The sequence below is a fragment of the Mobula hypostoma genome, chromosome 29, assembly GCF_963921235.1.
Source record: "Mobula hypostoma chromosome 29, sMobHyp1.1, whole genome shotgun sequence".
Lineage (NCBI taxonomy): Eukaryota > Metazoa > Chordata > Chondrichthyes > Myliobatiformes > Myliobatidae > Mobula > Mobula hypostoma.
In genome coordinates this window covers 3,799,218-3,822,616 of record NC_086125.1, presented here as the reverse complement: position 1 = coordinate 3,822,616, position 23,399 = coordinate 3,799,218, and the positions used below count along the sequence as shown (strand labels likewise).

General features: G+C 42.8%; 1 protein-coding gene and 1 long non-coding RNA gene across 4 annotated transcripts in view; one reads left to right on the top strand and one right to left on the bottom strand.

Annotated features, from left to right (window-relative positions):
• LOC134339448 (transitional endoplasmic reticulum ATPase-like) overlaps positions 1–7,984 on the bottom strand; it is an 83,079-nt gene extending 75,095 nt beyond the window's left edge. The window contains exon 1 of one of the 3 annotated variants that reach the window (XM_063035967.1): positions 7,635–7,984. In XM_063035967.1, the coding sequence (XP_062892037.1) occupies positions 7,635–7,654 (20 nt within the window). In that variant the 5' untranslated portion in view covers positions 7,655–7,984. Of the gene's footprint in view, positions 1–2,536; positions 2,556–7,634 lie in introns of those variants that run through there. The other 2 variants (XM_063035969.1, XM_063035968.1) reach the window with 2 other exon arrangements.
• The window catches only part of LOC134339450 (uncharacterized), a 33,657-nt gene continuing 16,498 nt past the window's right edge, over positions 6,241–23,399 (top strand). The window contains exons 1-2 of the long non-coding RNA XR_010016400.1: positions 6,241–6,328; positions 6,896–6,989. This is a non-coding gene — a long non-coding RNA (uncharacterized LOC134339450). The remainder of the gene's footprint in view (positions 6,329–6,895; positions 6,990–23,399) is intronic.

The following is a 23,399-nucleotide window of genomic DNA, read 5'->3' as shown; positions in this document are numbered from 1 at the left end:
GACTATGACTATTACTCTTCAACCATCAGGCTCCTGAACCAGCGCAGATAACTTTACTCACTACAACACTGAACATAACACATGAACTCACTTTCAAGATCTCTATAACTCATGTTCTCAGCATTATTTTTTTTATTATTGTTATTAGTTTTTTTTTCCTATGCACAGTTTGACTTCTCTTGTACATTGGCTGTTTGTCAGTCTGTATGTCGTTTTTCATTGAGTCTATTGCATCTTGTGTGTTCTACTGTGAAGACCTGAAGCAAAATGAATCTCAAGGTAGTATATGGTGACATACAGTGGCAAGTAAAAGTTTGGGCACCCCGGTCAAAATTTCTGTTATTGTGAACAGCTAAGCGAGTAAAAAATGACCTGATTTCCAAAAAGGCATAAAGTCAAAGATGGCACATTTCTTTAATATTTTAAGCAAGATTACTTTTTCATTTCCATCTTTTACAGTTTCAAAATAACAAAAAAGGAAAGCGGCCCGAAGCAAAAGTTTGTGCACCCTGCATGGTCAGTACTTAGTAACACCACCTTTGGCAAGTATCACAGCTTGTAAATGCTTTCTGTAGCCAGCTAACAGTCTTGTTTGGGGGATTTTCGCCCATTCTTCCTTGCAAAAGGCTTCTAGTTCTGTGAAATTCTTGGGCCGTCTTGCATGCGCTGCTCTTTTGAGGTCTATCCACAGATTCTCGATGATGTTTAGGTCGGGGGACTGTGAGGGCCATGGCAAAACCTTCAGCTTGCGCCCCTTGAGGTAGTCCATTGTGGATTTTGAGGTGGACTATGACTGCTATGAAGATCCTCATAGTCCATTCTCACATACTGATGCGAGACGTGGACACTCACCAAGGCTACGTGAAAGTCTCTTGATGTTTGCTATACACAAATGCTCCGGGTGGCTCTTGATGTGAGTTGGCACATCAAGAGCACATCAGTTGGCAACAGCCTAGTCATCATAAGGGAGCCCAAGCACGGGAGGATGAACCCTGGGCGCCCTCCCAAGACTATGATCAACACGCTCCTAGAAGACAGTGGCACGACTAATGTAGATGAACTGAACACACTGATGAGGGAGAAGTGGAGAATCCATCATCGTGCCCGACGCCGGCCCCCTAGGCCTGAGTCAATGTAGTAGTAGTAGTTAGGATCAAGCTATCCTCTTTTCATCTTCAGCTTTTTTACAGACGGTGTGATGTTTGCTTCCAGTATTTGCTGTATTTAATTGAATTCATTCTTCCCTCTACCAGTGAAATGTTCCCCCATGCCACTGGCTGCAACACAAGCCCAAAGCATGATCGATCCACCCCCGTGCTTAACAGTTGGAGAGGTGTTCTTTTCATGAAATTCTGCACCCTTTTTTCTCCAAACGTACCTTTGCTCATTGCAGCCAAAAAGTTCTACTTTAACTTCATCAGTCCACAGGACTTGTTTCCAAAATGCATCAGGCTTGTTTAGATGTTCCTTTGCAAACCTCTGACACTGAATTTTGTGGTGAGGGCGCAGGAAAGGTTTTCTTCTGATGACTCTTCCATGAAGGTCATATTTGTGCAGGTGTCCCTGCACAGTAGAACAGTGCACCACCACTCCAGAGTCTGCTAAATCTTCCTGAAGGTCTTTTGCAGTCAAATGGGGGTTCTGATTTGCCTTTCTAACAATCCTACGAACAGTTCTCTTGGAAAGCTTTCTTGGTCTTCCAGACCTCAACTTGACCTCCACCATCCCTGTTAACTGCCATTTCTTATTTACATTACGAACTGAGGAAACGGTTACCTGAAAACGCTTTGCTACCTTTTGGTAGCCTTCTCCTGCTTTGTGGACATCATTTATTTTAATTTTCAGAGTGCCAGGTAGCTGCTTAGAGGAGCCCATGGCTGCTGATTGTTGGGGCAAGGTTTGAGGAGTCAGGGTATTTATAAAGCTTTGAAATTTGCGTCACTTGTCCTTTCCTAACAATGACTGTGAACCAGCCATTGCCCTAACAAGTTAATTAAGGTCTGACACCTTGGTAAAAGTTATCTGAGAGCTCAAATCTCTTGGGGTGCCCAAACTTTTGCAAGGTGCTCCTTTCCTTTTTTTTCATTCTAAAATAGTATAAAACAAAAATAACACAGACATAAACATAGACATAGACATAGACATAGACATAGACATAGACATAGACATACTTTATTGATCCCGAGGGAAATTGAGTTTTGTTACAGCTGCACCAACCAAGAATAGAGCATAAATATAGAAATACAAAAACCTCAAACAACAATATGCAAACTATGCCAGATGGAAATAAGTCCAGGACCAGCCTATTGGCTCAGGGTGCCTGACCCTCCATGGGAGGAGCTGCAAAGTTCGATGGCCACAGGCAGGAACAACCTCCCATGACGCCCAGTGTTGTATCTTGGTGGAATATGGCCGGAGTCCAACAGCAAAAAGTTCAATATCTGGGCTACAAACACGTTCGTCGATCGTAATATGACCAGGATTGTACCATCCGTTGTTAACCAGAACAGCAAGCCCCCAACTCCTTTACGCTTACCGCTCTCAATGCACTTCCGGTCAGCCCAAACGGTCTGGAAGCCCTCCATGGAAAAGTTTTGGTCGAGTATGTCCACGTGCAGTCCAAATGGAGAACTCCTCTTTTCCATAAGTCTCTGTTGTCTCGACCAGGTCCTCTTTCCTACATACACTAATACATTAATCTTGCTTAAAATGTTGAAAAGAATGTTTCATCTTTAACTTTATGACTTTTGGAGATCAGTTCATCTTTTACTCACTTAACTATTCACGGTAACAGAAATTTTGACCAGGAATGCCCAGACCTTTGCATGCCACTGTCTAAGTACTTTGATAATAGATTTGGTTCGAACTTGAACTTTGAGAAGCAGCTGCCTACAGTGTTTAATAAGTGTCTAGTCAAGAGGTGGCGAACCTATGGCACATGCAAACAATTGTTGACATGGAGCATGCAGTGCCATCTCTCAATTCTTTAAACCCCACCTAAAGAGTAAGAATTTCAAGTTGTATATTGTGTACATTCTCTGATATTAAATGGAACTATTGAACTAAAATAAAAAGATACCTAACTATTATCTTTTCTGTCAAAAGAACCAGTGAATGATTCTTTTGCAACCCAAAAACAGTGAGGTGCTTTCACAGGAAATGTCTCACGCCCACTTGGCACCAGCTAGATGGTTGTGAGAACACATGACATTGGATGATTCGTTTTGAAATCCTCACAGGCCTGGTGTACACATCAGTATTTAGACAGTAAACAGTTGGCAATGGCTTCGCTTGTATCTTTTCCTCCTGTCATTTATGAGTGAACACTGGATAGTCACAAAAATAACATTAACTACTGTAAACAACAGGAATTCTGCAGACGCTGGAAATTCAAGCAACACACATCAAAATTGCTGGTAAATGCAGCAGGTCCTGACGAAGGGTCTGGGCCTGAAACATCGACTGTACCTCCTCCTAGAGATGCTGCCTGGCCTGCTGCATTAAATACTGTATGTAGTTTAGCACCACCATGAATATTCATCTGAGTCATTGTCTTCAGTAATGAACTTGGACAAGTCTAATTATAGAAGTAGACTTACTGATGAAATTAGTACTGCGTGCCTAGCTCTCCAAACAACCAAATACAAGCTTGACATAAAATATTTGCCATTGATGTTTCAGCAGCAAAAGTCTCATTGAGAGTGAGGTGTTTTTATGTTCCATTCATTGATCTTTTATGAATATTCAAAGATTCAAAGTACATGCATGCAGTCCTCCCCACAATCACACAACAAAGAATCACGGACCCAAACCATTCCAAGAAAATCATCAAACATCAAGCCCTGTCCCTTCCCACCACATGCAAAGGGCCAGCAAAAGAAACGAGTGCAAACACAGAATACAAAACACAAAATCAAAAGGCGTATTTCAGCTCAGTGTTCCTTATCTGTAGGCTGCCCCGATTCAAAAGCTGCCCAAAGGTGATAACAAAAGGGGCACTGGAACTAGAACCAGAAATCATCACAAAAACTGAATTAGAGTCCAAGTTTACAATCCGCATTGTTTAAACCTTGATCCGGCCTCATCCGCCAACAGCATTGAAGCACCAATGCTTATAATTTCATGTTTACATTTCTTATGTTATAGATGAGCATTAATAATATAACAATCTATATATTACTAAAACTCTCATGCTCTGTCTGTCTGTTTGTGACCTCCAATTAGCGCAAACGGTGCATTACAGCGGCACTTTTTTGGCTAAATCAAATTAAAATGTGCTAATTTACAGAATGCAGGCAAACTTCAGGATTATATATTTGTATAAAATTGCTCATTCGCAAAAATCAACAGGCTCCCTTTGAACCCGAGAACTGATCGGCCATCATGGAAATCGGGATGCGACAGCCCGACGCATGCGCACGGCCAGCCTCAGCAGCGACACCTACAGGAGCAAAAGGGCAGGGCAGCTCTATTTCGAGGGGTCACATTCTGCTAATCACCATCAGCATGTGCAGGATTAGGACAGATCTAACTGCCATCCATCAATAAGAGATAATTAAATCTTATTGTAATGACTTACTCCGAGACACCCATCAAACCCTTTGCTGCAGTCAAAGGACAACGGTGACTATATCACATCTATTTAGCAGAGCGCCAACCACATCATCAAGAATAATCAGCATCCTTTGGTGTTACTGCCTCGTAGCTTCTATCCAGCATTAGGGTAAAGAAAAAATGGTCAGCCTAATTATGCCGCGTGGAGAGGGAAAGGGGACATTATGGTCAAGAGATGATGTCAAACATCATCGGGAAGTGGCAAGGAGAGGGAGAGAACAAGAATCGGATGAGGCCAGGGCCACACGACTCCAGGATCAAAGAGTCAGGACAAAAAAAGATGAGAGAAGAAGAGACAGAGGAGGAGAGGCATGCACGTCTCCAGGATCAGAGACAAACAACAAACAGCAGAAGAGATGAAGAGATGAGGGATGAAAGGACTGCACATCTCCAGAATGACAACAAGAGGCACAAGAGTAGCAGATAAACCAGAAATGATGCCATCAAAAGTGTCCTTCGTTAAACGAGGAGGAGCTATATTTGCTTTGCTACGCATCATTCTTCTTTAATAAACTGAGGTTTTCTACTTCAGTTTCCAAAGCAAAGCGATACCAATAGCATTCAGGAAAATTTAATGTTCATTCTGGTCACATCAAATTGCATTACCCTTCTCTCAAAGGGTGCCCCAAAGGGTCACCCCGTTGTCTAGCACTATTTAAAATTGATGGTATTTTTCAATTGTCTTTGAAAGATGAATATTAATAATGTTCAACAAGTTTCCTAAAGTGCTTTATGTTTTTTATTATTAGTAAAACCATGAATAAGCAACAGGACATGTCTTTTTTCTTTTAAAAAGTCCATAGATATTTCTACTAATTTCAAATTTCAAAGTGCAAACTACGTTTACTATTAAAGTAAGTATACATTATACAACTTTAAGATTTGTCTGACAGGCAGCCACGAAACAAAGAAACCCAAAAGAGCCTATATGAAGAAAGACCACTGAACTCTCAATGTGCAGAGAGAAAAAGAAACACATCACACACATATTAACCACGAGCAAGTAGTGTTCTGGACTGAAGCCTATAAAGACAGTCTCATAGTTCAGCACAGAGCCGAGTCTTGGAGCAGCCATCTGAACTGGTCCCTCCCTCACCTCTGGCGCTGACACCCTGACCTTTTCAATCCGGCCCGGCGTCTAAATCAATGGCCAAACATCGGGTTGAATCGCCTCGATACGCTGTGAGGCCAGGACCCCACTGCCTCGATTCAGCCCGTGATTGACCGTTTCGATTCAGCCTTGTGTTTCAGTCTCCACTCAAACAATGAGTCCAGTCAATCTGGTACACTCTGTTACCTGGACCCTGCCGCCTCATTTGGCCTTCGCCACAGCGCTTAAAACCATCGAACCTCGGGTCTTCCTCTCTCTTGGCCGCCTTGCCTTGGTGCTGCCACATCAAAATGCCTCCAAGTTACAGACTTCCCTTAATGTATTAATGAACGATAATCTCTGCTCAAAATTACCATGGCACACAAGCAGAATGTTTTTTTTTGTAGATTATCACCAATTTGGGTGCACACTCTGGTAAAGGTTCACCACCTCTGCCACAAATCATACTTCTCAGAGCAAGTTTAAAGCTACCTTCCAAACACTGATCACTACTCCAGCAGCAATATCAGTAACATGAGAAAGTCTGCAGATGCTGGAAGTTCAGAGCAACACACACAAGATGCTGGAGGGACTCAGCGGGTCAGACAGCACCTACGGGAAAGGGTAAGCAGTCAACGTCTTCAGCCAAGACTGGGAAGAAAGGGAGAAGATGCCAGAATAAAAAGGTGGGGGTGGAAGGGAAAGAGGCTAGCTGGAAGGGGATAGGTGAAGTCAGGTGGGTGGGAACGGTCAAGGGCTGGAGAAGAAAGAATCTGATAGAAGAGGGAACTGGACCATGGAAGACAAGGAAGGAGGAGGGAACCCAGGGGAAGTAATGGGCAGGTCAGAAGAAGTAAAGGTCAGAGTGGGGAATAGAGGAAGGTGAGGGGAGGGGAGAAATCTATTCACTCAAAGGAGAAATCGATCTTCATCCCATCAGGTTGGTGGGCACCCAGACAGAATATAAGGTGCTGCCCCTCCACCCTGAGGGTGGCCTCGTCTAGCAGTGCCATGACCACTTTGCATGTTTCGTCCTGCCTTTTCTGATTTAAAAAGTGTACATTTTTTGTATTTGTTTTCTTGTGAACGCTGCTTTTCTGATGTTCCTGCAAGAAAGTTTTTCATGGCACTGGAGGGAGCAAGGATTTGTACAAATGAAAATGAACTCTCCCCTTGTATTTCTCTCTTTAGGGGGCCCAGATTCGGTCAATGAGGCTCGTTAGTGTTGAGACACTACACAAACGTACCTTGTTATGGTTAAGGTGGAGATAAATTCTGTGTCACGGTAAGTTGTGTCAAAGACAGACAGCTGTACTGGTGGCGTGTTCAGGAATAGTTCAGTTGATTGACGACAGACATTGCAGCTTCAGTGCGCTGACTGAAGGTCAACAAATCATCTGTACCCCGCCTCGACTCATACAAGTCGTACAGAACCAGGGAGGACTCACAGAGAACAGAAATGACAATTTTTTTTTTACAAAGTAAATGCAAGCCCAGGCCTTCTTGTGCCCTCGTTGTTTTTTAAAGCAAAATCTTCAAGCCACTTTTAAAGATTAAAATGTCTGATCATGCCCACCGGTTCCCCAACCCCCGACGGTGCGCTCGGGAAACAAAATAGCAACTCAGATTACAGCATGTGACTCCTGACCCAAATGAAACGAGAGAGAACCAACTTCATAGAAGTTGAGATGTTAATGGAGGCCCACTTTCACACAGAAAGCAACCAGAATTAGTTTAGACTCTCACTCCGTGTCCAACGTACTGGCATCGCTGCTGGGATCAATATGCTCTGCCTTTCGGGGCTCTTTTCCTGCCGCTTCTAAGGATTTGCAGGGAAATTCTGCACGCACCCTGCATGAAAGGCCGTCTATTTATTGAGTGCATCTTAAGCAAAACGAGAAAAACAAAAACCCAATGCTTCGATACATACTCGCCTGCTGATTTTGGCATGGTTGTTGGTTCTCAGTCGATATCCAGGGGGTTTTTAAATCGCTCTCTATGTGTGTCTGTGCTAGTGTTGCGCTCTGTTTCGCTGTCTGTCTGCAGTCTTGGCTCGGGCGTCAGATTGCTCCGTGCTTAGTCACAGCTGCTTTCTTGCCCTGGCTGTTTTTCCAATGGTATTGAGCTTGTGTCAGCCGTTCCCCTTTCTCCTCCCCCTCGCTCCAAAATCAGCCTGCTCTCCACAGCCCCTTTCCTTCCACCAAGATCTGAAATATCCCTCAAACGCCCCCTTCGAGCCTCCCACCGCAATCGCAGCGTTAGCAAGGCGATCCGGCTTTGCAGTTCTCTCCGTATTTCACCACGCATACTGGCAGGGGATGACAGAGGAGCTCAAATCACGATTGGATGCGATATGAATTGCAATCCAACACCCAGGGCATAGCGTTGAGGGCAATGTCTACCGCCGGGCACGAAGTTTAAACATTGCAACGAAAGGACAGAGCAGCATTTGCGTTATTTGCCGCTTCAGAATGATCCAATTCTGCTCAGCACTTGGCTCCCGTGTCTGTTCCAACACAACTGTGGCCTGTTTCCAATATCCCGAGCAGAACTGGGTGAATATTCTGTTGTAACTACAATTTGCATCATATGTGTAACTCTCATTGTGATGTAGACATGTTTTATTTCAGTTAAAAGTCACCCACCTGAGCAGCACCAGACGCGTATCTAAGTCCCCATCCCCACAACCAGGACATCTTCAAGGGGATGTGATTCTAGAAGGTGGTTCATCACTGAGGACCCTCATAAGATGATCAGACATAGGAACAGAATTAGGCCATTTGGCCCATCGAGTCTGCATCGCCATTCAGTCATGATATCCCTCTCAGCCCCATTTTCCTTCCTCCTGCCCATAACCTTTGGCACCCTTTTCAATCAGGAATGTATCAACCTCTGCTTCAAATATGCTCAATGACTTGGTTGTGTGTGGCAATGAATTCCACACATTCACCACCCTCTGCCTAAAGAAATTCCTCCCAATCTCTGTCCCTTTCTGAGGCTGTGCCCTCTGATCCTAGACCAGGGGTTCCCTACCCGGAGTCCATGGACCCCTCCGTTAATGGTAAGGGGCCATGGCATAAAATACTTGGGAACCACGGACCTACAGCCCCCCACTATCGGAAACATCCTCTTTACTGCCACTCTGTCAAGGCCATTCAATTTTCGATAGGTTTCAATGAGATCCTCCTTCATCCTTCTAAACTCCAGCAAGCCCTTTCATTTTGTAGATTATTCTCTCTCAACTTTCTCCGATGTCTGCACCTCCTTTTTTTTTCAATAATGGGTCCAAAACAGCTGACAATACTCCAAACCCAATCTGACCAATGTCTTACAAAGCCTCAGCAATACTGAGTCTACTGTAATAGGGAGAGCTCAGTGGACCAGGGAAGAAATGGAAGGAGGAGGGAAACCAGAGGGAGATGCCATGGTGGTGTCGTTTATTGTCCTTTGCTCACTGACACCTGACCAGATGATCCTGGAGTCAGACGGCTTTGTCTCAGCCTCCATGTTGATTCTCAGGCACCATTTACATTACTACTTCGTACTAAATTATCTAATTTTATGCATAATTTGTGTACAGTGTATTGTCTGTACCTCCGTGTCTGTGATGCAGCTTTAAGCAGATCTTTAATCTGATCAGGTCCGAGGGAGATTGCATTCATTGGCTCCTTACAGGAAGGACGTGAAAGCTTCAGGAAGAGTGCAGAAGAGGTTTACCGGGTTGCTGGGTGGATTAGGTGACATCTGTTATAAGGAAAGGTTGGACAAACTTTCTTTGGAGGAGTAGAGACTGAGGGGAGACCTGATAGAAGGCTACAAAATCGTTTTAGGCACATGTAGAGCAGATAACTGGTATCTTTTATCCAGAGTCAAAATCTAGTCAAAGCTGAGGCTTTATAAGGCATTGGTCAGACCACGCTTGGAGTATTGTGAGCAGTTTTGGGCCCCTCATCAAAGAAAGGATGTGTCAGTCTTGGAGATGATCTGGAGGAGGTTCATGTGAATGATCCAGGGAATGAAAGGGTTAATGTATGAGTAGCATTTGATGGCTGAAACCCTGTGCACACTGGAGCTTAGAAGAATGAGAAGAATCTCATTGAAACCCATTGAATATTGAAAGACCTAGATAGAGTGGACACAGAGGAGATGTTTCCTATAGTTGCAGAGTCTTGGACCAGAAGGCACAGTCTAAGAATACAAAGACATCCCTTTAGAACAGAGATGAGGAGGAAGTTCCTTAGGCAGACAGTGTGAATCTGTGGAATTCATTGCCACAGACAGCTGTGAAGGTCAAGTCATTGGGTATATTACAGGTGAAGATTGATAGGTTCTTCATTGGTAAGGCTGTCAAAGGTTAGGGAGAGAAGGCAGGAGAAAGGGGTTGAGACATGATGGAATGTTAGTGCACACTCGATGGGCTGAATTGCCTTTCTCTGTTCTATGCCTTGTGGTCTCATGGAAATGCCTCATACTATAGGGGATGTGTTTTAGGTGAGTGGAGAAAGTTCAAAGATGTATAGGGCAAGATTTTTACACAGTGATTGGTAGGTGCCTGGAATGTGTTGGCAGGGGTGACGATGGAGGTGGATATGATAGAGGTGTTTAAGAGGGTCTTAGACACGTGAATTTGCAGAAAATAGAGGGACATGGACACTGCATAGGCAGAAGAGATTAGGTGCAATCATGAGCCAAAGGGCCTGCTCCTGTTCTGTGCTCTATGTGCATTGCATGTATGACTGCTTTTCACTTTTGACTGAGAGCGCCATCAAGGAACCTGGCTAAAGTTGTCGTTGAGGAATCTCTTCACACTTGAAGCCAAGCCTAACATAATAGAAAGAGGTTGAAGTTATTAATGGTAAATTATCATATCCCAGGAACATTACTGCTGGAGTTTCTTCCATTGGGAAGTCAAAGATGGGGATGAACATTGATGGTTGCTCAATTATCAGTTCCATTCAGATTTTCTCAGATGACAATACTGTCCCTTGCTACATATGAAAAATTTAGACAATGTTCAGACATGAGTAAGTAAGTGGTAGGTAATGTTTCTGTCACACCCAAGCAAATAAGATGGTATTATCTCCCATCAAAACAATAGGGTTCACCCCTGACCAGTAATTCAAACTGGACTGGCTACTGTGGATTCATGGCCCTGGATTGTTCAAAAGTTCAAAGGTTCAAAGGTTAATTTTACTATCAAATTATGTATGTAGTATACAACTCTGAGATGTGTCTTCTCCAGATAACCATAAAATACAGTAACCTATAGAAGCAGTAGAAAGACATCCATATCTCCAACCCCGATGGAAAAAAAAAGAAACAAAAACTCACAAACCCCAACCCCTCCCCCCCCAACCATTCCTTTGCACAAAAACTAACAGATCACCCATATGGAGAAAAAACAGGAAGAACATCAAACCCCAAACTCTAGCCTGCCAATCAGCAACAAAAAGGAATGGACGAGAACACGAAAAACATAGAACTGAAAGAGGCCAAAATGAACTACAGTCCAATCCATAAATCTCAGAATTTCAAGAGCATCGGGCCTCCACTCAGAAAAGGCAGTCCTCCACTACCACTCTCTGGCTCCTTCCATCGAGCCGATGTCTAATCCAATTTACTGCCAGCAGCGTAACAGGCAGTAAGTAAGTAATATAATGAGGTAGATTGCGAGGTCAAGAATCCAACTATTAACAACTAGCATTGATGCTCTTCCTCCTGGTATGTGGTAAAAAAGAACAATTGTTAACCTGTCTCGGTATTTAGATCTCCCTGTGCCATTTGCACGCAGTAGTCACGGAGAATTCAGGGAGGGTGGGGATAGCTGAGGAATGTCGTGGAGTTGCACTGCAAGACCTGGAACATCTTCACATTTTCTGTTTCCACTAGAAGGTGAGACAACACCAATTGGCCCATCCATTGTTTACTCGCCTATGGAAAACTCCTTGCAACAATCAGGCCAGGCAGCATCTCTAGGAAGAGGTACAGTCGACGTTTCGGGCCGAGACCCTTCGTCAGGACTAACTGAAAGAAGAGCTAGTAAGAGATTTGAAAGTGGGAGGGTGAGGGGGAGATCCAAAATGATAGGAGAAGACAGGAGGGGGAAGGATGGAGCCAAGAGCTGGACAGGTGATTGGCAAAGGGGATATGAGAGGATCATGGGACGGGAGGCCCAGGGAGAAAGAAAAGGGGACAGAGGGAGAAAAAGGAGAGAGGGAGAAAAAGGAGAGAGAGAGAAAGAATGTGTGTATATAAATAAATAACAGAATAACAGAATATAAATAAATAATAAATTCCATTCTTTATTTATATACACACATTCTCTCTCTCTCTCTCTCTCTCTCTCTCTCTCTCTCTCTCTCTCTCTCTCTCTCTCTTTCTTCTCCCTCTGTCCCTCTAACTATACCCCTTGCCCATCCTCTGGGTTTCCCCCCTCCCCCTTTTCTTTCTCCCTGGGCCTCCTGTCCTATGATCCTCTCATATCCCTTTTGCCAATCACCTGTCCAGCTCTTGGCTCCATCCCTCCCCCTCCTGTCTTCTCCTATCATTTTGGATCTCCCCTTCCCCCTCCCACTTTCAAATCTCTTACTATCTCTTCTTTCAGTTAGTCCTGACGAGGGATCTCGGCCCGAAACGTCGACTGTACCTCTTCCTAGAGATGCTGCCTGGCCTGCTGCGTTCACCAGCAACTTTGATGTGTGTTGCTTGAAATTCCAGCATCTGCAGAATTCCTCGTGTTTGCAACAATCAGCATAATTTTGGCTTTTTGTAGTTATGTATTTACATTGATAAATCCTATTTAAGATTATAATGTTTTAATGACATAAAACAGCAAACATTTTTGAACTTCAATCTTTGATCAGTATAAGCAGTAAAGGTTCAAAGTAAAAGAAAGTGATATTCCATAGAAAATGTACCATGCCAGCATTTTATCTGTATTTACAATTCTTTGTCAGCTATGTTTACATCTCAGGGCTCTCATGATGGTCTTTTACTTTTTCACATTTGAACTTGTTTATAACTGTTTTGCATTAATAACATAGGAGTTGGAGGGGGCACTTGTCTGATTGAGTTCATGCCAGCATTCAGAGTAATCCCACTCCCCCCACATTCTTCCCGTATTCTTTCTCATGCCCATCAACACCACCCTGAACCACCCACCACCCACTTACACGAAGGATAATTTACTGTAGCTGTTTAACATTCAACATAGCTTTGGGATAAGAGAACAAACAGTGATCCACACAAAATCACAGGAAGAGCAGGAAACTCAATGTTAGGGAATATTTGTTGAAAAGTTGTCAGTTACTAGAATACAATATTCATCGGCATTGAAGCCAAGCGGAAGTTGATAGGTTCTTGATTGGTAAGGGTGTCAAAAGTTAAGGGGTGAAGGCAGATGGGGTTGAGAGAGATAATAAACCAGCCAAGATGGAATGGAGAAGTACACTCCATGGGTCTATTGGCCTAATTCTGCTCTTATGTCTTATGATCCAAGGCAGAATATCATCAACCCCTATGAATATTATTGAGACTTCCTGCATTATAGCTTTCTGTTTGATAGTCTATTCAATACTCCTTCAGTGTCATTTATGAGACAAGTTCAACATAATTACATTTTTGTTGTCTGCCTTAGATTGCAAATTATGCCCAAACTTTCCCAGAAGTATGCAACATTCTCCATAAAAATGGAGAACCACAATCACTCATCATATCGTACAATGGAATTTAATGGAATTGGCCCAAAATAATAGTTCCATTTGATTTTCCACCAAAGTCTCATCTGTTCATACACAATATAAATGCAAGGATCTGGGACTAGGTCAGATACACATCCTGGTCAGCATGGACATCGAAGAGTTTGCAATCCAAAGGTTCTTCAGAAGTCAAGAATGAGGCATAAAACGTATTTCGTAGCAACTTTATTAAGTGTTACAAGAACAAAACAACAAAAAAAGAAAGATGCACGAAGAGAACAAAGAAAAGACAAAGGAAAATGTAGTCAAGGCCAGATGGAGATAACAAGATTCCAGCGACAACAATTAATTTATAGAATAGCCGGATCCAACTCGCACGATACTTGCTACATAAGACTAAGAAGTTTCTAGAAAAATAAAGAAGCAACTGTACCATAATTGCTGGAAAATTCACTAAACAATTTTATGTACATGGGTGATTATATATAAAATACAAGAAAGCATAGGAAAGTTAAACTACCAGGAAAATGTAAGAATAATAATATTTATACACTCTGATCCAAGAATGCACTGAACCAAAGGGTTGGTTTCCATGATGTATAACTCAATGGCTCCCTAAATGTTTGGCCACTTCTCTTCTCGGAGAGTACACTGCAGAAAATCTCACCACTGTGATGTGGTTCATCATGGACCTATCCACTGTTTGCACTGGGAAGATGGCAGCACTTCCGATTGCTGATGAGGTATAGTGTAGCTGGTGAGTATCACCTCAAATAATCCTGCCATTGTTCTGAGAATGTGAATTGAGTTGTCGAGTTGCCCAGCATATAATGGTAGGTTCTTTGTCCTACCACATTCAAGCTAACCTCTTTGTTCATCAATGAATATATGTAACTCCAATAATTCCAATCTCTTATCATTGATAGCAGCAAGACTTTATTAGGAGTTTGAAGAGATTTGGCATGTCAACAAATACACTCAAAAACATCTATAGTTGTACCGCGAAGAGCATTCTGACAGGCTGCATCACTGTCTGGTATGGAGGGGCTACTGCACAGGACTGAAAGAAGCTGCAGAGGGTTGTAAATCTAGTCAGCTCCATCTTGGGTACTAGCCTACAAAGTACCCAGGACATTTTCAGGAAGTGATGTCTGAGAAAGACAATGTCCATTATTAAGGATCTCCAGCACACAGGGCATGCCCTTTTCTCGCTGTTACCATCAGGTAGGAGATACAGAAGCCTGAAGGCACACACTCAGTGATTCAGAAACAGCTTCTTCCCCTCTGTCATCTGATTCCTAAATGGACGTTGAATATTTGGACACTACCTCACTTTTTTTTAACATACAGTATTTCCGTTTTTGCACGCTTTTTAAAAAATTCTATTCAATATACGTAATTGATTTACTTGTTTATTTATTATTATTTTTTTATTTTATTTATTATTATTATTATTTTTGCCTGCTAGATTATGTACTGCATTGAAGAACTGCTGCTGCTAAGTTAACAAATTTCACATCACATGCCAGTGATAATAAACCTGATTCTGATTAATTGGGTGTCTGGCTCGCTAGATGATACAGGAGCCTGAAAATGCACACCCAGTGTTTTAGGAACAGTGTTTTCCTTTCCACCATCAGATCCATGAACACCATCTCACTACTCTTCTCTTGCTTTATTTATTTATATTATAATTTATAATAATTTTTATGTTTTGCACAGTACAGGAGCCACAATTTAACAAATTTCATGACATATGTCAATGGTGGTAAACCAGATTCTGACACATTCTCTATTGATTCTCCAGGGACCCATTGAACACACCTTCTACAGTACACAGCTCCCCAGCTCCCTTGAAACTCATGGACTTACTCAGGATGTCACCGTATAACACTTAAGAACAAGTCATTTCAAAATGTGTTGTTTTAATTCTAGGCTGGAAAATCCACTGGTCTTGCACTAACAAATTCCTGGCATATGGGATTGGTTTATGATTGTCACAGATACTGAGATACAGAGCAAAGCTGTTGATTGCATGCCACTCAGACAGATCTTAAGAATATTGAAGTACTGAAAAAAACAGAATGCAGAATGTATTGTTGCAATTTTAGAGGAAGTGCAGTGCAGAGCTGGCAGACAAAGAATTCATTTTAGCGCACAGGAGATCCATTCAGGAGCCCGACAACATTGGGAAAGATGCTGTCCTTGAGCCTGGTGGTTCATGCTTTTAAGCTTTTGTATCTCCTGCATGGTCTTTGGGGTGGGGGAGGAATGGGAAGAGAGGGTCGGGGGGCTCTTGATCATGTTGCTGCTTTTCTGGGGCAGCGGGAAATGTAGACAGAGTCCACGGGGGAGAAAATGATTTGTGTGATAGACTGGGGTCTATTTACAACTCCCCACAATTCCTTGCAGTCTTGGGAGGAGGAGTTGCCATAGAGATGTCTGCCTCATTATCAGTTTTACAGAGCAGTTATTTGGTTAGTCAATTTCAGGCCATTCTACAACAGGTACAGCGGGGAGTAAGGATAATGTGACCATAGGAACAAGGCATTAAGGGAGTGACTACTATAGAATGCTTTAAAATTATGATAATCCCTCATTCAAAACCAACATAAAAGCCAAAGAGAAGGCATATAATAGAGCAAAAGTCAGTGGGAAGTTAGGAGCTTGGGAAGCTTTTAAAAACAAACAGAAGGCAATTAAAAAGTAATTAAGAAGATAAAGAAGGATTACAAAAAGTAAACTAGCCAATAATATTAAACAGGATACCGAAAGTTTTTTCAGCTGGAAAACAGTGATGGAGAGGTAGTAATGGGGGCAATGAAATGGCACATGAACTGAATAAGTATTTTGGACCGGTTTTCACTGTGGAGGACACTAGCAGTATGGTGGAAGTTCTAGGTGTCAAGGGCCATGAAATATGTGAGGTACCATAACGAGAGAGAAGGTTCTTGGGAAACTGAAAGGTCTGAAGGTAGGTAAGTCACCTAGACGAGATGGTGTACACCCAGGGTTCTGAATGAGGTGGCTGATGAGATCGTGGAGGCATTAGTAATGATCTTTCAAGAACCACTAGGTTCTGGAATGGTTCTGGAAGACTGGAAAATGGCAAATGTCACTCCATTCTTCAAGAAGGGAAAGAGGCAGATGAAAGGAAACTATAGGCCAGTTAGTTTGACTTCAGTGGTTGGTACAACGTTGGAGTCAATTATTAAGGACGAGGTTCCCAGGATACTTGGAGGCGCATGGCAAAATAGGCCATAGTCAGCATGATTTCCTCAAGGGAAAATCTTGCCTGACAAATCTGTTAGAATTCTTAAAGAAATAACAAGCAGGTTAGACAAAGGAGAATCGGTTGATGTTGTGTAGCTGGATTTTCAGAAGGCCTTTGACAAGGTGCCACACATGAGGCTGCTTAACAAACTATGAGCCCATGGTATTACTGGAAAGATCTTAGCATGGATAAAGCAGTGGCTGATCAGTAGGAGGCAAAGATTAGGAATAAAGGGAGTCTTTTCTGGCTGGCTGCTGGACCGATTCTTTTTACATTATTGTTCAATGATATTAATGATGGAATAAGTGGATTTGTTGAAATGTTTGCAGACAATATGAAGGTAGGTGGAGGAGTAGTTAGTTTTGAGGAAGCAGGGAGGCAACAGAAGGACAGACAGATTTTGAGGATGGACAAAGAAATGTCAGATGGAATGCAGTGTCGGGAAGTATATGGTCATGCACTTTGGTGGAAGAAACTAACTGGTTGTCTATTTTCTAAATGGAGACAAAAGACAAAAAAAAACTGAGATGCAAAGGGACTTGGGAGTCCCTGTGCAGGATTCCCTAAAGGTTGAGTATGTGGTGAGGAAGGCAAATGCAATATTAACATTCATTTCAAGAGGACTAAAATATAAAATCAAGGATGTAGTATTGGAGTTATATAAACACTGATAAGGCATCCTTTGGAGTATTGTGAGCAAGATGGAACCCTTATCTTAGAAAAGATGTGTTGAAGCTAGAGAACATTCAAAGGAGATTCACAAAAATGATTCTAGGATTGAATGGCTTGTCATGTGAAGAACATTTGATGGCTCTGGGCCTGTATTCACTAGAATTTAGATGAATGAGGGGTGACCTAATTGTCTTCTTCTGGGCAGTGTCTTTACAAGACGGGTGACCCCAGCCATCGTCAATACTCTTCAGAGATTGTCTGCCTGATGTCAATGGTCACATAACCAGGACTTGTGATATGCACTGGCTGCTTATACAACCATCCATCACCTGCTCCCATGGCGTCGTGAGACCATGATCATGGGGGTTAAGCAGGTGCCACGCCTTGTCGAAAGGTGACCTGCAGGGTAGCGGACAGAAGGCGCGCATTACACCTCCTTTGGTAGAGATGTATTTCTACCCCACCATCCCTACCATCAAGGACATCTTCAAACAGAAGTGCCTTAAAAGCAAGGTATCTATCATTTAGGACCCCCCCCCCCCCCGCCGCATCTGGACATGCTCTCTTCTCATTGCTACCATTGGGGAGAAGGTACAGGAGCCTGACGACACACACTCAACGATTCAGAAAGTTTCTTCCCCTCTGCCATCAGATTTCTAAATGGTCCGTGAACCCATGATCACTACCTCACTATAACCTGGTCACAGTATTTATTTATTTATATTGTAACTTCTAGTATTTTTTATGCTTGCTCAATACTGCTTCAATAAAATAACCACTTTTACAATGTATGCCAGTGATAAGAAATGTGATTTTAATTCTATCATGGTGGTATAATGCCTGTTCCAGTGAACTTAGAGTGTTTAGAGAGAACGGGAAGTGTACCAGCACTCTGGGAACTGGTTCTTGCTGCAAATCCATGTAGTTTCTGACCACCCCCCACCAGTGCCCTGGATTTTCTCCATAGCTCCGGTCAACCCCCAGATCAAATTCCAGGTACTGAGTGAGCCAGATGTGGGCTTTCCAAACACTTAGATGCCATATTTTCAGAATAGAGTTTTGAGGATCAATGATCGCAAGATCAGTACCCTGGGAAGGAGCTTGAATCATAGTTGGCTTCATTTGGGCCTCAGCTGGATCTCCCACAGTTTCATTACTTTTATTTGGGTGGCTTTCCCCTGTTCACTCATAAAACCTGAAACAACAACTGAAAATTCATGTCATGTTAATGATTGGGAGTCATGGGAGATTTCAACTTGCAGGTCAATTGGGAAAATTAGGTTGGATATAGATCCAAGGGAGTGAGTTTGTTGAATGCCTATGAGATGGCTTTTTAGAGCAGTTTGTTGCTGAGCCTATTAGGCAATCAGCTATATTGGATTGGGTGTTATGTCATGAACCAGAGGTAATTAGGGAGCTTAACGTAAAAGAACCCTGAGGTGACAATGATCACAATATGATTGAGTTCAACTTGAAAATTGATAGGGAGAAAGTGAAGTCCAATGTAGCAGTATTTCAATGGAATAAAGGAAATTAGAGAGGAGTTGGCCAAAGTAAATTGGAAGGAGATGCTGGCAGGGATGACAGCAGAGCAGCAATGTACGAGGTTCTAGGAAAACGGAGGAAGGTGCAGGATAGATGTATTACAAAAACAAAGAAATACTCAAATGGCAAAATAGTACAACCGTGACTGACATGAGAAATCAAAGCTAATGTACATGCAAAGATTAGCAGGAAGACAGAGGATTGGAAAGCTTTTAAAACTCTAAAAAAAAGTAACTGAAAGAATCATTAGGAGGGAAAAGATGAAATATGAAAGCAAGATAGCAAACAATATCAAAGTGGATAACAAAATCTTCTTCAAGTATGTGAAAAAATGAAAGAGAGGTGAGAATGGATCTATGACCACTAGAACATGAGGCTGGAGGAATAATAATGGGGGCCAAGGAGATGGCAGATGATCTAAATGAGTATTTTTAATCAGTCTTCACTGTGGCAGACACTAGCAGTGTACCAGATTTTGAAAGGTGTGAGGGAAGAGAAGTGAGTGCAGTTACTATTACAAGAAAGAAAATGCTCAAAAAGCTGTGAGACCTAAGGGTAGATAAGTCACCTGGGCCAGATGAACTGCATGCTCAGGTTCTGAAAGAGGTAGCAGAAGAGATTGTGGAGGCATTAGTAATGATCTTTCAAAAATCATTGGACTCTGGCGTGGTACCAGAGGAGTGGAAAATTGCAGATGTCACTCCATTCTTTAAGAAAGGAGAAATGCAGAAGAAAGGAAATTATCGACCAGTTAGCCTGACCTCAGTGGCTGGGAAGATATTGGAGTCAATTGCTAAGAATGAAGTTATGTAGCACTTAATGGCACAGGACAAGATAGGACAAAGTCAGCGTTGTTTCTTTAAGGGAAAATCTTTCTTGACAAACCTGTTGGAATTCTTTGAGGAGATTACACATAGGATAGATACAGAGGATGAAATCGATGTTCTATATTTGGACTCTCAAAAAGCCTTTGACAAGGTGCCACACATAAGACTGCATACCAAGATAAGAGCCTATGGTATTGCATGGAAGTTTCTGGCATGATTCGAGCATTGGCTGATTGGTGGGAGGTGGTGAGTGGGAATAAAAGGATCCTTTTCTGGTTGGCTGCCAGTGACTAGTGGTGTTCTGCAGGGGTCAGTATTGGGACCACTTCTTTTTATGCTGTATATAAATGATTTAGATGATGGAATAGATGGCTTTGTTGCTAAATTTGCAGATGATGCGAAGATTGGTGGAGGGACAGGTAGTGTTGAGGAAACAGGTATGATGCAGAAGGACTTAGACAGATTAGGAGAATGTGCAGGAGTGCGACAAATGAAATACAGTGTTGGAAAATGCATGGTTATGCACTTTTGTAGTAGAAATAAATGTGCAGACTAAAAATCCAAAAATCTGAGATGCAATGGAACTTGGGAGTCCTTGTACAGAGCACCCTAAAGGTTAACTTGCAGGTAGAGTTGGGGGTGAGGAAGGCAAATGTAATGTTAGCCTTCATTTCAAGAGGTCTAGAATATAAGAGCAGGGATGTGATGCTGGGGCTTTATAAGGCACTGGTGAGGCCTCATCTTGAGTATTGTGAACAGTTTTGGGCTGGTCATCGGAGAAAAGATGTGCTGGCATTGGAGAGGGTTCAGAGGAGGTTCACAAGGGTGATTCTGGGAATGAAAGAGTTATCATACGAGGAATATTTGATGTCTCTGAACCTGTACACGCTGGAATTTAAAAGGATGAGAAGGGATCTTATTGAAATCTTTTGAATGTTGAAAGGCTTAGACAGAGTAGATGTGGAAAGGATATTTCCCATGGTGGGGGAGTCTAGGACAAGGGGGCACAGCTTCAGGATAGAGGGGCATCTATTTAAAATAGACATGCGGAGAAATTTCTTTAGCCAGAGGGTGGTGAATTTGTGAAATTTATTACCACAGGCATCTGTAGAGGCCAGGTCATTAGGTGTATTTAAGGCAGATCTTGATTAGTTCTTGATTGGACACGCCATCAAAGGTTACGGGGAGAAAGCTGAGGAGTGGGACTAAGGAGGAGAAAAAAGGATCAGCCAAGATTGAATGGCAGAGCAGACTCAATGGGCCAAATGGTCTTATTCTGCTCCTACGTCTTATGATTCATTGAGGTGCTTTAATGGTCCTCTCACCCAGGATCATTTCATTAGCAAACCCAACATTAAAAAGGTGGGTCTTTGATCAGTTCTGGAAGGGAATGATGCCACACAACAGAAATCACAGAAAGAGTAGGCCATTCAGTCCGTCTATTCAGCTCCACCATTCACTCATGACTGATTTCTTTTCCTAAAGCCTCTTAACCCTTTTATCAATCAAAGAAGCGGATAGGTATTATTACTTAATATGACACAGAAAGAGGCCATTCACACCACTAAATCCACACCGATTGCCAGCCGAAAAATCCTTTCAATCTCACTCCCTCTCTCTTACTTGCAATCTATTCTCTCACACATGACCATTTACACCCTCCCCCCACTGTTCCCATCTGCCCACCATCCATACACTCCTCCTACTGGGTACCCTGTCTCCACTGTTCCCAACTGCCCATCACCCATACACTCCTCCCACTGGGTCACCCTCTCTCCACTGTTCCCATCTGCCTTCCCCAAGGCCCTTATTTCATTTCATATCTTGTCTTCCTCTCCTGTCAGATCCTACCATCTTCAGCCCTCTGTTGCCTCCATCCCCTGTCACTGTTTCCACTCTCCCCTCCTCCATTGTCTATCACTTCTCTCACATGATCCACCCATCACCTGCCAGCTCTTGCTCCGTCCCTTTTCCCCACCTTTTCTATTCATGCCATCTCCCCTCTTTCAGCCTAAATAAAGGCTTTCGACTCAAGACATTGACTGTCCATTTCCTGTCAAAGGTGCCCCCTGACCCATTGAGTTCCTTCAGCAGATCCAATTTTATTCACTTGTCACTCACCTACACTAGGAGCAATTTAGTGTAGTCAGCCAATTAGCTAACCAACAAATCTTTGGTATGCTGTCACAGGGAAAGCATGCCAACTCTACGCAGACAGCACCAGATATCAGAATTGAACCTGGGTTGCTGGAGATGTCTCACTAGGACTACTGTGCTTGTGCTTCCAGTAGAACTGTTCCCTCTCACAGCCCCAGTGACCGGTGCTCAACCCTGATATCCGGTGCAGTCCATGTGGGCTTTGCCCACTTCTCCCTGTGACTACATGGGTTTCTGTTAGGTGCTTGAGCTTCCTCCCAGATCTCAAACATGTGCTGATGGTTTAGTTGTCTTCTACAAAATGCCCCAGTGGAGGAAAATGACAAAAGATTAAAAGGTGCTGATGGGAATGCGTAAATGATTGAAGGGAAACAAGATGGGGAATGGAACTGCTAGGAAAAGGTATGGACCCTCTGTCGTAGACAGTAAATTAAGGTCCTCCTTGGCTAGAAACTGAATTGTATTTTGAGTTTCTTCCCATGTTTTGTTAAAATGTGAAATTTGAAATTTGATCCTTTTTCCCCAGAGTAAAACATGATTTTCCAGGTTGCTTCCATCTGTTGAAAAATTCCTGTCATCCATTGTGAATATCAAAGAAAATTTCATATTAGGAAGGCACGAAGTGGTCTGAGGATTGAGGACATTGACAAAGTGTGCTGGTATGGAGTATGGTGGAATTGGTGGCTTTCTGGGATCAGCGGGACTGCGTGAAACTAAGAAAATAGTGCTTGACTTAAGATGAATCATATCCAGAAGCCCCCGGCCAATTTCCTCCCGCCACTTTTACTGGGAAGGAAAATGATTTTCCCGGACACTTAATGCACAGAAATGACCATAAAATGGGTGCAGTTTCTGGGCTAAATTCTTCACCCTCTGAGAGGTGGGAATGTGTAACTCATTCCCTTGAGGAACGTTTGAGACAAATGGAATGGATACAATGGAGAAGTTGGATCTACACCTGGGGGAGAAAGGAGAAGGGGTGGGAGTGGATTTATGCAGAGCCAAAACTCTAGTTGGTTTGAATGGCCTGATTCTGGGTTGTAATTTACAAGCCATTTTGTACTGTTCCTTCCCGTTTGCTGTTTGTGATCCCCAACACAGTGAGGCTGGAAATTTCCTTCATCCACACAAATCTCCAGATCCAAGGACTCTTGATTTGGCAATTTCAGGGAAGGGAGGAACATTCCAAGCTGAGTAGTATTTCAAACGGGAGACACACCTGAATATCTCCTGTGCCAACAGTTCATATGTTACAGATAAAAATGAATGAACTGACTGTCCCATCTCCAAAGCTCCCAACAGAAGCTGTAACTTTGCCTCAGGCTTGCTTCAATTTGCTAGGCCCAGAGACCCATGACCCTTACTGGTGTTCTGAAATAAAACTTGTTTTGACTGTCAACTCTGAACTATGTTTGTCTTCCTCTTGGGAAAGCAGCAGGGGGCAGTCATTAAAATCCTTCCATCCACTTCTGCCAACATAATCTTCAGGGATCACTGGGGTTAACTTTTGACCACAGGAAGGC